The sequence below is a fragment of the Leucopleurus acutus genome (assembly GCF_964270905.1).
Source record: "Leucopleurus acutus genome assembly, chromosome: 3".
Classification (NCBI taxonomy): domain Eukaryota; kingdom Metazoa; phylum Chordata; class Mammalia; order Artiodactyla; family Delphinidae; genus Leucopleurus; species Leucopleurus acutus.
The window spans coordinates 92741605-92757949 of record NC_139145.1 but is presented as its reverse complement, the minus strand read 5'-3'; the positions used below and the strand labels follow the sequence as shown (position 1 = coordinate 92757949).

Sequence of the window (16345 nt, the reverse complement as noted above, 5' to 3'; positions counted from 1 at the left end):
GCCTTAAAAGCCAGTATCACTCTCTGGATCTCTGACCAGAGAGTTTGGTTTCCATAATTCTTAATAATTCTTAATATCTTATCTCTCAGATACCTTAAAGCAGAAGTATAGAAGTTCTTTGCCCAGGATTTTTACTAATCTTCAGTGGTTAGATTGGCCTAAACTACCTAGTTCACCATAACAAGAAGTGGAATTCCACTTTACATTTTTTATATTTATACAAACTTATTTGATGGGTTTAAATTACTTGCCAAGCAAAGTTTCAACAGTGAAAATTGAAACTATTTGTCATTAATGCCTTTTGTTGACTTGCAAAAAATCTCATCACAAAGGCATTTACATGGTGGTTAAGAGCACAGCTCTTTAGCCAGATTACCTGCTTTTTTAATCTCACTCTTTGCATACTAGTGGTTTGATCTTAGGGAAGGTGCTTTAACCTCTGTTAAGTACCTCATCTGGAAAAAGTGATGAAAATAATAGTCTCGAGGTTATTCCATGTCAATATATGTCAAATGGTTAAACCATATTTGCAAATACCAAGTGAATCAGCAAAATGTCTGCAAAATATTAGAATAAAATCTCCTTGTAAATTAGAGTACTTCTATTAGATTTTCCCTGTGGATAATCTAATGTTAGCTAAGATTTAGGATTTTTTTAACATGAAATTTTGAGGTTTTTATTTCCTCCTTGATCTTATTTCTGTATTTTGGGGGTATCTTCATTTGTAGTTTGAGTTATTCTGCAGCTACTGGAAAATTTTGTATATTGTTCTCTTGGCCAATTGAAGCATAACCAGATGTAAAAATATATACTCTATTCATTTGTAGCTTACTCCATCTGGAAGCATTTCTCTTATCAAATCAATGCATTTAATTAAAAATCCTGTGAAGACCTGTGACAAAGTGTATTTCTTGATACAAAGTTTGACTTCTCAAATCAGACATCGAATGGAAGATCCCAAATCATCAGGTAAATATTTTGTTTTCCTTAGATTAGAAAACAAATAAAAGGCACTATCCAGTTGCTATAAACATTTTTAAATAAGATGTGCCAATCATAAAAAATTCAAGCCTTTAATGCTATATTTAGCATTAGATAGGTATGTCTAGGTGTAATCTGAGTTAGTATATATCCAGCAAAAGAATAATAGCGAAGTTATAATTGCTTTTATCTGTGGTAGCATGAAAGGGATAATAAAACATTTTTATTTGGTTAATTATGTAGCATTACTGTACAGTTCAGCAGCAAATAGGCAGCATAATAAGAAGGAGCAAGCAACAGGAAGGTGATCAGTGCTCTGGCTCTGAGACTAGCTTAGTTAATAACTTGGGCAACTAACGTATGTAACATATGGAAGGTCTTCTATAAAACCCGTTCCTAACCCATGTATTTATACCTTTATTCAAGTCTACAAAATATATGGTTGCTAATAGTATATGCCTATGATAACATTTCCTATCTTGTTAACAATTTTACCTTTGATATTTAAGAAGTTTCTAACTACCAATTTTTAATATATATTCTTTATCTGATTTTGAAGTTTAATATACTAAAACTGTTATGTTGTTTTAGATATTCAGCTTTATCATAGTGAAACCTTAGAGCTCATGCTACGTAGATGGTCCAAGTTGGAGAAAGACTTTAAAACAAAGAATGGAAGATATGATATTAGTAAAATCCCTGACATATATGACTGTATAAAATATGATGTCCAGCATAATGGTTCCTTGAAATTAGAAAACACAATGGAATTATATAGGCTTTCAAAGGCATTAGCAGATATTGTTATCCCTCAGGTAAGTAATTCCTACATATCAATTTTCTTGTACTGTTATATAGATACTTTTAAAATGTCTATCAGTGGATAAAAGATAGTTGGTTTTTGTGTCCCAGTAAGCCTATAATTTTAAAAAGGAAAGTAACTAATTATGAATTTATATTTTAAACTTTTTGTTATATTAAATCATTGTTTGATTTTTTAATAGTTTATAGTGACTCTTTAAAATTTAAGAATTGATACTCTTAATAATAATATGCTAACAACAAACAAGACAACTGAAAATAGGATGGGATAAATCACTTAAGTATTTATTGGGCATTTATTGTGCACCTACCAGCTCTGTGCTATGGGAATGTGTGCAAAGTGGGAGAAAAGGGTAGTTGTGTCCCTATATAAATTTTGGAAGTTTTTTTACTTTATGTGGAAGTATTTTGAAAATAATATTTAGAGGCCAGGATGTAAGTAGTTATTTGTGGGGTGTGGTAGAGGTGGAACGGGGGGCCTTATCATTATAGGAGAGTAAAAATAGAGGTGTAACCAAAATTCAGTTAACTGAAATGTAATTAAACAGAGAATCAGATGATAATAAAGAGACAGGTGACAAGACAAGTTGAGATAAGAAATGTGTTAGAAGAAAACAGTTGCAGATGCCCTTTGGAGAACTTTTTTCAACTCAATTACTAAAAGATCATTTGGACATTGTAAAAGGGAGATTGGAGTAAATCACACATTCCAACTGTGAACCAAAGTTAAAAAGCAGGAAAAATGAAATACAGTTGATTTTTGACCAATGTGGGTTTGAACTGTAGTGGGTCCACTTATACGCAGACTTTTTACAATAGTAAATACTACAGTACTGCATGATCCACATATCCACAGTTGAATCTGCCAGGGATGCAGAACCACAAATAAGTTATTCTCGAATTTTCAGTGGTGTGCAGGGTTGGTGCTCCTAACCTCCACGTTTTTCAAGGGTCACTGTACATGAAAAGTGTAAAGATTGTAAATAAAAGTAGCCTCACTTAAAGATACTCATATATAGAAAACAGTGGGGAGGTTCCTTAATAACTAAAAATAGAACTATTTTATGATCCGGCAATCCCACTCCCATATATCCAGAAAAGATAAAAACTCTTAATTCAGAAAGATACATGCATCCTGGTGTTCATAGCAACACCGTTTACAATAGCCAAGACATGGAAACAACTGAAGTGCCCATCAGTGGATGATTGGTTTAAGAAGATGTGGTGTGTGTATGTATATATACATATATATATCTCTCTACACACATATACGTATATATACATACACACACCACATATACATACACACACACCATGGAATATTACTCAGCCATAAAAACAAAATATTGCCATTTGCAGCAACATGGATGGACCTAGAGAGCACCATACTAAGTGAATTAAGTCAGAGGAAGACAAATATTATATGATATCACTTGTATGTGGAATCTAAAAAATAATACAAATGAATCTATATTAAAAAGTGGAAACAGACTCATAGACATAGAAAACAAACTTACGGTAAGGGAGAGGGGGAATGATAAAGAGTATGGGATACACACCGCTATACATAAAATAGATAAGCAACAAGGATTTACTATATTCTCTCAAGGATTTACTATATACTAGTTCTCAAGGAGAACTATATTCAATATCTTGTAATAACCTATAATGGAAAATTATCTGAAAAAATATTGGATTGGCCAAAAAGTTCGTTTGGGTTTTTATGTTATAGAAAAACCTGAACGAACCTTTTGGCCAACCCAATATATAACTGAATCACTTTACTGTACAATTGAAACCAACACAATACTATAAATCTACTACAATTAAAACTATACTTCAGGACTTCCCTGGTGGCACAGTGGTTAAGAATCCACCTGCCAATGCAGGGGACATGAGTTTGATCCCTGGTCCGGGAAGATCGTACATGCTGAGGAGCAACTAAGCTCATGTGCCACAACTACTGAGCCTGTGCTCTAGAGCCCGCGAGCTGCAACTAGTGAGCCTGTGCACTACAACTACTGAAGCCCACGTGCTCTGGGGCCCACAAGCCACAACTACTGAGCCTGCGTTCTGAAACTACTGAAGCCTGCATGCCTAGAGCCCGTGCTCTGCAACAAGGGAAGCCACCATAATGAGAAATGCATGCACTGCAATGAAGACCCAGCGCAGCAAAAAAAAAAAAAAAAAACCCTCCAATGTCCTTTTCCTAATATTCACAGAATATCCAGGAAAAACTAGAGACTTTTAAAAACTGGGAATTCAGGCTGCACAACTTACCTATAAGTATTTGTGTACATGTTAAAGTTTAGCTTATTCTTTCAGCATGAAAGAACAACTATTTATTTGTTTGGTCAGTGTATATGATGTAGACAGGTTTAAGTGTATTGTATAAATCAGTGATTTGCAAATAAATTCTCTTTAAAAGAGGATAAAAATATCTCATACTGCAAGAATATGTCTTTGGGCCTCACTATAAGAAACATAGACTTAGAAAACAAGGACTTAGTCTCTGACAACATCTTTCATTTGCTAAATAGAAGTTTTATTCTGCAAAAGAGGTTTTATTTTACACAATAAAAAGTTGTATTTTTATAACAGATAAGAAAAGCAGACATGTAGATGAATGGAACAGAATTGAGAGCCCAGAAACAAACCCGCACATATATGGACAATTAGTTTATGATAAAGGAGCCAAGAACATACAATGGAAAAAGCATAGTCCCTTCAATATAGTATTGGGAAAACTGGACAGCCACATGCCAAAGAATGAAACTAGACCACTATATCACACCATACACAAAACTCAAAATGGATTAAAGACTAGAATGTAAGACCTGAAACCATAAAACTAAAAGTAAACATAGTATGCTCCTTGAAGTTGGTCTTAGCAATATCTTTTTGGGTATGTTTCCTTGGGCAGGGAAACAGAAGCAAAAATAAACAAACAGGACTACATCAAACTAAAAAGCTCTGTACAGTAAAGTAAATCATCAACTAAACGAAGAGACAACCTACGGAATGGGAGAAGATATTTACAAATCATATATTCAATTTGGGGGTAATATCCAAAATATATGAAGAACTCATACAACTCAACAACAACAAAAAAACAGCCTGATTAAACAATGGGTAGAGGAGCTAAATATTTTTCCAGAGAAGACATACAGGTTGCCAGGAGGCTCATGAAAAGATATTCAACATCACTAATTATTGGAGAAATGCAAATCGAAACCACAGTGAGAGATCACCTCAGGCCTGTTAGAATGGCTGTTATCAAAAAGGCAAGAAATAACTAGTACTGGAGAGGATGTGGAAAAAAGTGTGGTACACTGTTGGTGGGAATGTAAATTGGTGCAGCCACTATGGAAAACAGTATGGAGATTCTTCAAAAAATTAAGACTAGAACTACCCTATGATCCAGGTATTCCACTTCTGGGTATTTATCTGAAGAATATGAAGACTCTAATTCGAATAGATACATGCACCCTGTGTTCATTGTGGCATTATTTACAATAGTCAAGATATGGAAAGTGCCCATTGATGAATGAATGGATGAAGTAGTATATATAATACAGTGGAATACATAAAAAAGATACAGTCTTGCCATTTGTGGCAACATGGATGTACCTTGAGGGTGTTATGATAAATAAGTCATTCAAATAAAAACATACTATATGATTTCACTCAAATGTGAATATTAAAATTTCTTTTAAATAAATGAACAAACCAAGCAAAATAAACATGTATTTATAGAGAAAATAGTAATAATTACCAGAAGGGAAAGGGGGTGAATTGAGTAAAGGAGGGAAACTGTATGGTGATGAGTAGAAACAACTTCTGGTGTTGAGCATACTGTAGTTTATACAGAAGTCAAAATATAATGTTCACATGAGACATGTTATAAACCAATGTTACCTCAGTAAATTAAGTAAATAGTAGAAGAGCCTCGATGGTATGATGGAAGATAAGAACATCTAAAGATTATATTTGTTATTAAGAGTCTTAATTGAGATGGCACACATTTATTGAAGTTTGAAGATCATTTCTTTGGTGATTGTATTATGAAATGCAGAGGATTCTTTATAATGGCATTTGCAATATAAAGTCCAATGATACTCTCATTAAATATCACCATATAATAAGCTTTCAAATATCTTCATCTGTTATTTTAATCAGTTCTTTTTGTGGAAGAAATAAGAGAACTTGGGTATCCAACAATTAATTATTTGGTCCTAGTTGGTTATGGCAGCTTTCTTTTTCAGCTGTACAAAATATGTCACTGTTTTGAAGGGAAAGGTTTTTTTGTTATGAAAGTAATATATCTTTGTTATAAAATATAGATATAGCCAAAAAAAAAAAAATCAGTATGCCATTACCAACTAAAGAAAAACATTTCACTGTTTTGGAAAATTCTAAAAGGCCTTTTCCCTTAAATTCATGGATAAAATTTTTTTCATAAATTCGTATATATGACAAATGTATTCTTTGCAAAAATGGAACCAGGAAATGCATACTATTTTATAACCTGATTTTTTTTTCTTGGCATCAAGAAATTTTTTCCAAATCAGTAAAGCTAAATATACTTCATTTTTCCTAATGGCTGAATGATGTGATGTATTAATAATAGCTATTTAACCAATTTCTCACATTTGGAAATGTGGATTCTTTTACTTTCTTTCACTCTCCTTATACATATGTCTTCTACATACAATCAAGAAGATTTCCAGAACTCTTTTACCAGTTTTGTTACAGACCAGCAGTGTATGAGAGTGCCTGTTTCATTACACCTTGCTAATAACAACAGAAAAATTTCCTTTGATGATGTTAATTTCAACATTTTCCTTTTGTTTACACATACATACACAATTGCATACATATTTCTTTTTTTCATACCAATTTCACAGTCATCTATGTTGGTGAGATAATTAACCGACCAAGCTTTTGTGTTTAAGGTAAATGACCCAAGAGGTTCCATTTTCATACGTCTTCCATCTAATCAATCAGCCTTTTCTTTATTAGGCAGTTTTGAGATTTATTATCCATACTAAAGTTTTGCCATCTGGGAAGTACCTGATAACAGCAAGTAGCCTTTAAATACAGGTATCCCAGAAGGAACTGGGAGAGAAAGAGTGTGCTTATTTCTTCCCTCTTCTCTACTCTTCCTTCTTTCTCTCTCTGTCCCTGCCTTCCTCCACCTCCACCCCACTTTCTGCCCTCTTCCTCTTATACCCTCTCTTCCCATCTATACACACAAAACAGATTTTTTTCTTATATCAGGTCATTTTCTCATCTACCTCTTTGAACTGTAATTTTATTATAATTCTTACAATTACTATGTTTTCTTAACACTTTGGATTGTAATTCCTCATTTAATTAACTTATAATGGTTATAGAGCTCATTAAGTTTGATAATTTCACGGCATTTTTGGCTAACCACTAGTTAAAACCTTTACAGTATTGGCCAAAGGCTTTTAAATAATTTGTTAACCTTTTTAATCTTTGACATTCAAATAGACAAAAATTTCATGGTTTCAATTTATATTTCTTTCTGTATGTTTATTGACTATTTGTTCTGTGCTTTAGTGTTTGTGCCCTTAATCCATCTTTCTTTTAGGGTTGTTTCTACATTTAAAACCTGGTTGAGTTGAATACTGTTCATAAAGATTACATTCATCCATTCATCCTATCCTCTTTAGAAATTACTTTCTTTTTCATTTACACCAAAATAAAATTCTTCTAATTACACTCAATACTTTGGGGAATAGTGTACTTGAAGTTGCAGAAATGTAAACTAGGAGCATTGTATAATGTTCAAAAGAGGCTGAATAAAAATACTTGTCGCTCACTAAAATTCTTAAATTTAGTAGTACCTTTATTGGAGTTCTTTATTATTATACCCTTTTTCTAATGTTGTGTATGTTCTGCTCAGGAATATGGTATAACTAAAGCTGAAAAACTGGAGATTGCCAAAGGCTACTGTACTCCTCTAGTTAGAAAAATTCGCTCAGATCTTCAAAGGACACAAGATGATGACACTGTAAATAAACTCCATCCTGTGTAAGAGACTGTACTGGTATTTAAGTCTATAGACATCTGTTTTTGCATTCTTCAAATCTAATTACTTTTTAATGTTCCTATGGCTAAATCAGGAGTGTATCACTTGGCACACTGTGGAAATAAATATTACCTAGGTATTTCTAATAGTTAACTTCCAACCTAGGTTCTTTTTGGCTCCAAATTGGAGAAAAAACTGAGGCAAACAGGGAAAGAGGATGTGTGTTATCATTCACATGTGATCATCAGTGATCATCCTCATTCAGCAGCATTAACATCTGTGAGCTTCTTTAGTGCTATGACCTCTTTCGTTGTTAATAAAGGTGCTTAAATAACCTATTTACAGTGAACTTGACTAATATTAATGCTTCTTTGACTAATCTCAGTGGTCCCAGTTAGTTCCAGTTATCTTCATGTTAGAGGAATACCTGCTAAGATAACACCTCAATTGTTATTGGAAGAGTGATAGATTTGCTTACTATGTTCTTTTACTTCTAGTAAGATTAAATTCCATTTTACAAAATAATTTCATTAAGTTTTAACTGCATGGTTACGTTTTAACAGTGTCTGCTCCTTACTCTAGGTATTCCAGGGGTGTTCTGTCACCTGAACGTCATGTCCGTACCAGATTATATTTCACCAGTGAAAGTCATGTACATTCTTTACTGTCTATTCTTCGCTATGGTGCCTTATGTGATGTAAGTAGGATAAGTTATATAAATCTATTTAACAAATATGTGTTATTGAATTTATAATCGAATCACTAACACCATTTTTTTACTGTGCAGTTTTTAATAATTCATTATTTACCATCATTTGTCATGGGTCTACTTTATACCAAGCACTCTGCTAGATGTTGGAGATAATGACATGTTCTCTTCCCTTTGGAGAAGATCCATTTAAGCAAACAATAATACAAAATATTTTAGGTAATGTTACAGGCCAGTGGCAGTGAGATAAAGAGAAACTGATGAATTTGCATTATTTAGAGGTTAGAATCAATAGGACTTGGTGTTTGGTTGGACATTGTGACTCTTATTTACTGTTATGTAATGAATCATACCAAAGGTTACTGCCTTAAAACAACCACAGTCATTTTATTTTTCTCTCTCATGGTTTAAAGGCTGACTGTGATCAGGCAGTTTTGCATTGGGCCTCTCGTGATGTTGCAGTCAGACAGTGGCTCGGGCTCAAGTCATCTCACAACTTTCTTCTCATGTCTGGTGCTTGATGCACAGAACATAGCAGCTGAGTTCCAAAAGTGAACTTCCTAAAAGAGCAAGGGGCAAGCACAAAGCATTTTTATGACCTAACTTATGAAGTTACGTAGTATCACTTCTGCTGAGCATTTTTGGAGGCAGTCACAGCGGCCCATCCAGGTTCAAGGGGTGGGGAATAGACCCATATTACTAGATGAGTGGAGTATCACTGTCACTTACTTATTGTAAGATGAATACTTGGGATTGGATGTATTTTGGTGGCCATATTTGGAAAACAGAGTCTATCACAGTATGTCCATTACCCACACAATCCATATTTCTCCCTCATGCAAAATTCATGTAATCTCTCCTCCAGTATTCCCTCAGGCTTATCTATTATAGCCTAAACTTGACATCCAGGATCTCATTATCTAAATCAGGTCCAGGTGTGGATGGGACTCCTTGGGCAGAGCTCCTTGAGTGCTCAGGAGAACTCAGTCTCATTTCAAAGACCTATGAACTGAAGATACCAATTGTCTGTCCTTCATACATTTGACATACAGTGGTGGGATAAGCATAGAATAACTGCTGTAGATAACCTTTTCAAAAGAGGGGAAAACAGAAGGTACACCATGGTCACTGGTCCATAGCAAGTTTGAAATCTGCCTAGGTACTTACTGCCCATTCCTTAATTAGGGCTCTGTCATACTGCCAGGGAGTTGTTTATAATGGTTCATGGCTTCATACTTTGGGTTCTTAATTGCTTCATCTAGGTCATCCTTCCTTTTCTATAAAAAGTAGTTCACATTTGCAGCTAAGTAGTTTTCTTTAACCTGCTTCCTGTCCAAGGAAGTTTGGGGATCCAAAGGTCTGTTTATTTTTAGTTCAAGATGGTATAATTTAAAAAACAAAACAAAAAGGAGTAATTTATAATCTACTTTATTAAACAGTTCACACCCACAAATCTTAAGAATAAGCCCATTTTTACATTGGGCTCCCTCTGTGTCTACTGAGGGATAGTACTCAGCAGTCCTTATTGCTTAATAGTGAGTATCTGAGAGACATGCTAGTATAATCCTGAGAAAGTCTTTGCGTCTTTGAAAGGTCTGTGAGCCTTAAATCTTTCTGAAGTCTTAGCAAGTGTTTTTACAATCACACCCATGTTTTCATGACAGATTCCTGTGTTTCTGTTCTTCCTGGAAGCCACTTTTTAACTGTAGCATTTTTTGCTCTCTGGAGAGGCTAGGAATGAGAAACAGTTTTATTTCTGAACTCTGCAAGTCTTGGCTCCTTTAATTAACCATTTTCCTGTAGTTTATCTCCCTCCTCTCATAGTTCATCACAGGTAGTGAGAAGAATCTTGGTGGCCTTTTGAGAATTTTTCCTGGAATTTTTGGTAGCTAGCTCATTGAGTTCCACTGTCTGCAGGCTACAGTGTTTCTACACTTTATGCCACTACTAACAAGGGTTCTTTTTTCCTATAGTTTCCAGTAAGATTTTTTTTTAACCTTCCTATAGTCCCTCACCAACAACCTCCTCAGTGCCCTTTCAGGCTTTCACTAACACTCTCTTTTTGAGGCATTTTAACTTTCACCAACACTCTCCTTGAGGCCCTTTCTTTGCTTACAGGTGTGGAAGGTAAGAAAGAAAAGAGAGTCAAGAAAGGTTCCCATATTTCTAACAGGATCATCTACAGAATTACTCATCATTCACTGATAAGTAACACTTGGGGGAGTATCAGGCATTAGAAGGAAAGTAATGAGATTAGATAGCTTGAATTTGAGGCACTAGTAGGCTAGCCAAGTGAAGATGACCAGTAGTATGTTTATATGTAAGGCTAGAGGTTTGGGTTAAAGGTACAGAGTTGGTAAGCCAACATATTAATGATGGCTGAAGCAGTGGCTATTAATAAGATTCCCAGGAAGTTTGTATGTGAAAAAATAAAGAAAATGATGTTTTAGAGATTGGCAGTGGAAGTGATAACCACACAGACTTAGAAATTTTAATATCCCCTTTCTTTCTCAGTACACTCAAACCACAAATTATCTAGAATACAATGTCACTTCTATTATATATCAAAAATATCTTTTCAGCCATCTCCAAACTAGCAAAAAATAAGAATTAAAAAACTTTTTATGTGTATATATATATATTAGCATATACATTTATGCACATCTATAAAAAAATAATCTTTAAAAGAAAATGAATTCAACTTTGTTTTCTTTTGTACTTTTTAAAATAAAGGGCAGTCAGTGAAATGTATGAAGATTTGGTATATGTCTCCTGATTCTTAATTTCTCTTATCATTGGGCCTTGATGAATAGTTATTATCAGAGTTACCCTAAGACTATGTAAGTGTTCTTTTCCCATCAAATTTTCCAATTCATATGTTCTTTTCTCTTGTTTTTTATTTCTTTTTTATTCCTAAATAGGATAGCAAAGTGGCATCCCTTGCATACCTATGAGGATTAGTGGAGCTTTAATAAAAGAAATAGAGAAAAAAATGACCCTTAATTAGCAAGGCAAGAGCTTATATATCCATTAGTAATGATGGAATTGTTTTAGGGGAGGAGAGATACATCTCTTATGTGGTCACCTTTTAACTTTCTTGCTCTTATTTATAAGGTAGAAAGAACATAGAAGATGTAAGAATGGAGAGAAAGCCTATAATTGGAGCATAATAGTGAGTGATGCATAAAATTGTAACAGATAAGTTTGGAGAGCCATGCCTTGAGGATTCTAAGAAGATTGGGAAGCCATTAAAAGGTTTTAAGCAGGGAAGTGAATGGCTTTGGTTTCTGTGCAGACAATAGATAAGTAGAAGTAGATATGAGGAAACCATTTAGGGAGCTATCACAGTGATCTAAAGAAAGATGATGTAGTTTACACTTAGGGTGGTGGCAGTAGAAGAAAGCTTGTTGAGTATATATAAGCTTGTTGAGTATTAAGTATTCACCTCATTTGTGTGGTATCAATCAGGATTAAACAAATTACCATAATGAAAATAAAGTGGTTTTAAAGTAACATAATATGAGAAAATGCTTACCATTTGTTCAGGAATCAAAGGATGAACAGTGGAAACGAGCTATGGATTATTTAAATGTTGTCAGTGAACTCAACTACATGACTCAGATTGTTATCATGCTTTACGAGGATCCTAACAAGGTAACAGAGTCTTGATTTGTGTGTTACCAGAGGTAAATAAATAACTTGAAGTTTCTCATTTTAAAAGTGTTCTGTAATATTTTTTAGGATCTTTCCTCTGAGGAACGCTTTCATGTTGAATTACATTTTAGTCCAGGAGCCAAAGGATGTGAAGAAGACAAAAATTTACCATCTGGCTATGGATATAGACCAGCTTCAAGGGAGGTAATGAAGATGAAATTTTCATTGCTTAGTTACTACAGTTCTAAATATAAATGAGGTTTCTTTAAGAATTTTCTATTATGTACTATAATTCTTATCTCAACTAAGTAGCAAGATGGTTTAAATTTCTTGAAGTATGATTTGGGTAGACAACATTTTTATGAATATTAGAATTTTTATCTTTTCTCTAGATTTTTTGGATTTTTAAGATCAGTAGTTAGCATGGATAACTATAATTTTTGTTTTTGTCCTCAAGTCCTACTTGAGGACTAGTCCATTCTTTTCTATGCTAAGCACTTGTTACGAATTACTGCAGTTTAATTCTTAACCTTACAAAAGTTAAATATGTACTCAGCTTTAAACCTTTTTACTAAACTATAATACATATTCGTAAACATACCTAAATCGTAAGTGTGTAGTTTAATGATATATCACAAAATGAACACAATTGTAAAACACCTAGCCAGGTTATAGATAGAAGATCATTCTAGAAGAACCAGTTGTGCCCCCTCTTTCTCACAACCTCCCTGCCTTCTCCCCAAAGTTACCTACTATCATGACTTAGATTAATTTTGTCTATTTTTGGACTTTATGATCACAAATGAAATCACAAAATATGTGCTTTTTGGGGGTGGAGAGTGGGTTTGGTTTCTTTCATTATGTGTTTGAGATTCATTGGTTCTTCATTTTTGTTGCCATGTAGGATTACATTAAATAAATATGGTGCGGTTTATTAATCCATTTCACTATGATGATCATTTGATTTGTTTCCAGTTCAAGGTTTGAAGATGGATGCTTTTATGAAGATTCTTGTTCAGGTCTTTTTCTGAACATATGTGCACATTTCTTTTGGATATATATGTAGGCGTAAAATTGCTGGGTTATAGGGTATGCATATGTTCAACTTTTTAAAATACAGTCAAATAACTTTCCAAAGATACTACCATATCTTTATCAGCACTTGGTATGATTAGTGTTTTTAATATAGCTATTTTGGGGACTATGTAGTGATATCTTGTTGTGGCTTAAATTTACATTACCCTCATGACCAATAAGGATTAGTACCTTTTCTTATATTCATTGGTTATTTGAATATGCTTTTTGTGAAGTGCTACTGGCTAGGACTAGTATGGTGTTGAGTAGAAGTGTTGATACTAAGCATCCTTAGTATCATCCTTGTTCATTCCCAAACTAAAGCAAAAGATCATGTTTCAAAGTGAACTTTTTGGAATTTTGATTGAAATTACATAAACTCTGCAGATCAGTGTTGAGAGAAATAACACTTTTACAGAATTGAATCTTCTAGTCCAAGGACTTGATATACAGCTCTGAATTTAGTGAGCTATTCTTTATATGTTCTTGATAAAATTAAGACTTTTTAATGTCTTGTATTTTCTTTGTCAGAGTAATTCCTAAATTCTTTATGTTATCATAAATGGCTTATTTAAATTTCATTTTCTATTTGCTATTTTCATATTGAATTTTAACTCATTTTTATAGAGAGATTTTATAACTAACAACCTTACTGCATGCTGTTTATTCATTCTAATAATTTATACATAGAGTCATTTGAATTTTCTATGTATATGATCATATCTGTGAATGATGACAAATGTCCAGCAAAATGTTGAATAGATTTAGTGATGATGGGCACTCTTGTCTTCCAGTGATTTATTAATTGTGATGATTGTTTCAAGTTTTTAGATATCCCTTACCTGGTTGAAGAAGTTTATCTTTATTTTCTATACCCCTTAGTTTGATGAAGGTTTTTATGTACTTCTGCTTGGCTTCTTTTAACTAACGTACGTTCATAAGATTCATTGATGTAATTAGTTTTAGTTTGCCCATTCTTAGTGCTTTAAAATATGTGTTTTAGTGTAATTTACCCAATTTATCCGTCCTGTTTATTTTTAAATTTATTTATTTTTTTATTTTTGGCTGCATTGGGTCTTCATTGCTGTGCGTGGGCTTTCCCTAGTTGTGGCGAGCGGGGGTGACTCTTCGTTGCGGTGTGTGGGCTTCTCATTGCGGTGGCTTCTCTTGTTGTGGAGCACGGGCTCTAGACGTGTGGGCTTCAGTAGTTGTGGCACACGGGCTTAGTTGCTCTGCGGCATGTGGTATCTTCCCAGACCAGGGCTCGAACCCGTGTCCCCTGCATTGGCAGGCAGATTCTTTTTTTTTTTTTTGCGGTACGCGGGCCTCTCACTGTTGTGGCCTCTCCCGTTGCGGAGCACAGGCTCCAGACGCGTAGGCTCAGCGGCCATGGCTTACGGGCCTAGCTGCTCTGCGGCATGTGAGAATCTTCCCGGACCGGGGCACAAACCCGTGTCCCCTGCATCGGCAGGCGGACTCTCAACCACAGCGCCACCAGGGAAGCCCGGCAGGCAGATTCTTAACCACTGCGCCACCAGGGAAGCCCTACCCATTCTATTTAGATGGATATTTAGTGTAACTTTTTTAAACGTATCTGTTTTCTGTACTATACTGTGAGATTCTTATAATTTGGGACAGTATCTTATTCATCTGTGTCTTGGCACATGGTACATACTCACTAAATATTCAGTGAGTCATCAAATGGTTGTTATTTAAGTATGCAGTCATTACATTTGTTGGAAATATTTGGCATAGAGTTTGAATTTTCTAAAATTTATAACTTCAGATACTGTTTCAGTTTGTGATTGAGTTGATGGCATTACTGGTAACAAAACTGATCTCTTTTTTCTTACTGTCATTTATTATTATTGCTTATTTATTTGGGCATTGGATGAAATTTAATTAAGTACTTTGTTTTATATGGCTCTTTATTGTCGTTTTATGGTTTAATGTATCCAAAGAGTATGTATTTCTTGAAGTCAGGAACTCTGTCATCTGTCTTACAATATCCAGAATAATACTAGGCTTTCATAAGAATTCAATTATTAATTTACTTGAATAAACAAACTTGTATATGTACTGCAAGTGACTACACCAGTTGGTGGTTGAGTTTGTTCATCTGAAGAGATTGATTTGTTTTATCTGAATTTTATTATGTTATGTTCTTTCTGCACAGAGTGAAGGCAGGAGATCTTTTAAAATTGATAGTGATGATGAGCCACATACTTCTAAAAAAGATGAGGTTGATCGAGCTGTAATATTGTTTAAACCTATGGTATCAGAGCCAATTCATATACACAGGAAGTCTCCACTTCCAAGATCTAGGAAGATGGCTGCAAATGAAGTAAGTATATATCAGAGCATGTTTTTTATGAAGTAAACTAACTATATTTTAATAAAACAGAAAAGAAAATACAGCTTTAATTATCAAGCTTGGGAACCTAACAGATTTTTAATTGTCAACTTTATTTTTCAAATAAATTTTTTAAAATATAGAGGCAGTTAGAAAATGCAAAGATTAATTTTAGAATTTGGAGCTTTATAGTTTTCATAGCAAAGTTGAATAGAAGTAGTAAAATAAGGCCTTTTGAAGACTTGATCCATTATTTTCTTGTCACTTTAGGTTATTCTAATAAAGAACTTTTTTCAAAGTCTGATATAATGGATCAGGAATAATTTTTGGTTAAAAGTAGTGAGGAATTGCCAGAGATGCTTCAGCAACAACTGATTCCAATGACACTGTATATTAAGATGTGAGATTCTGAATTGTTAACCTGATTGCAAAAGTCAGTATAGGAATTTGAAATTTTGATGCTATGGTTGAAAAATTTACCTTTATATTATATTAAGGTCTATAATTAAATAACTTAGGCTAATTCTTATGCTCACTAACAAAATAACATTTAAATAACTACTAAAATAACATTTAAAAGGAAAGTTGAAAAAAAGAAAGTTGGAGTAAAGTTTAAGTAAATCTTTAACATCTGTATACATTTTTATACTCTGAATACCTTCTTTTTGGGTTATTTATATTCTCTATAGGATGA

At 33.9% G+C, this 16345-nt stretch overlaps 1 protein-coding gene across 16 annotated transcripts in view; it reads left to right on the top strand.

The window, feature by feature from the left end:
* Window positions 1-16345, top strand: part of PPIP5K2 (diphosphoinositol pentakisphosphate kinase 2) — a 75588-nt gene that overhangs the window by 39927 nt on the left and 19316 nt on the right. For all 16 annotated transcript variants that reach the window (XM_082836212.1, XM_082836214.1, XM_082836210.1 and 13 more), the window contains 7 exons: window positions 828-969; window positions 1573-1796; window positions 7736-7863; window positions 8444-8558; window positions 12117-12224; window positions 12312-12428; window positions 15475-15642. In XM_082836212.1, the coding sequence (XP_082692338.1) occupies window positions 828-969; window positions 1573-1796; window positions 7736-7863; window positions 8444-8558; window positions 12117-12224; window positions 12312-12428; window positions 15475-15642 (1002 nt within the window). The remainder of the gene's footprint in view (window positions 1-827; window positions 970-1572; window positions 1797-7735; window positions 7864-8443; window positions 8559-12116; window positions 12225-12311; window positions 12429-15474; window positions 15643-16345) is intronic.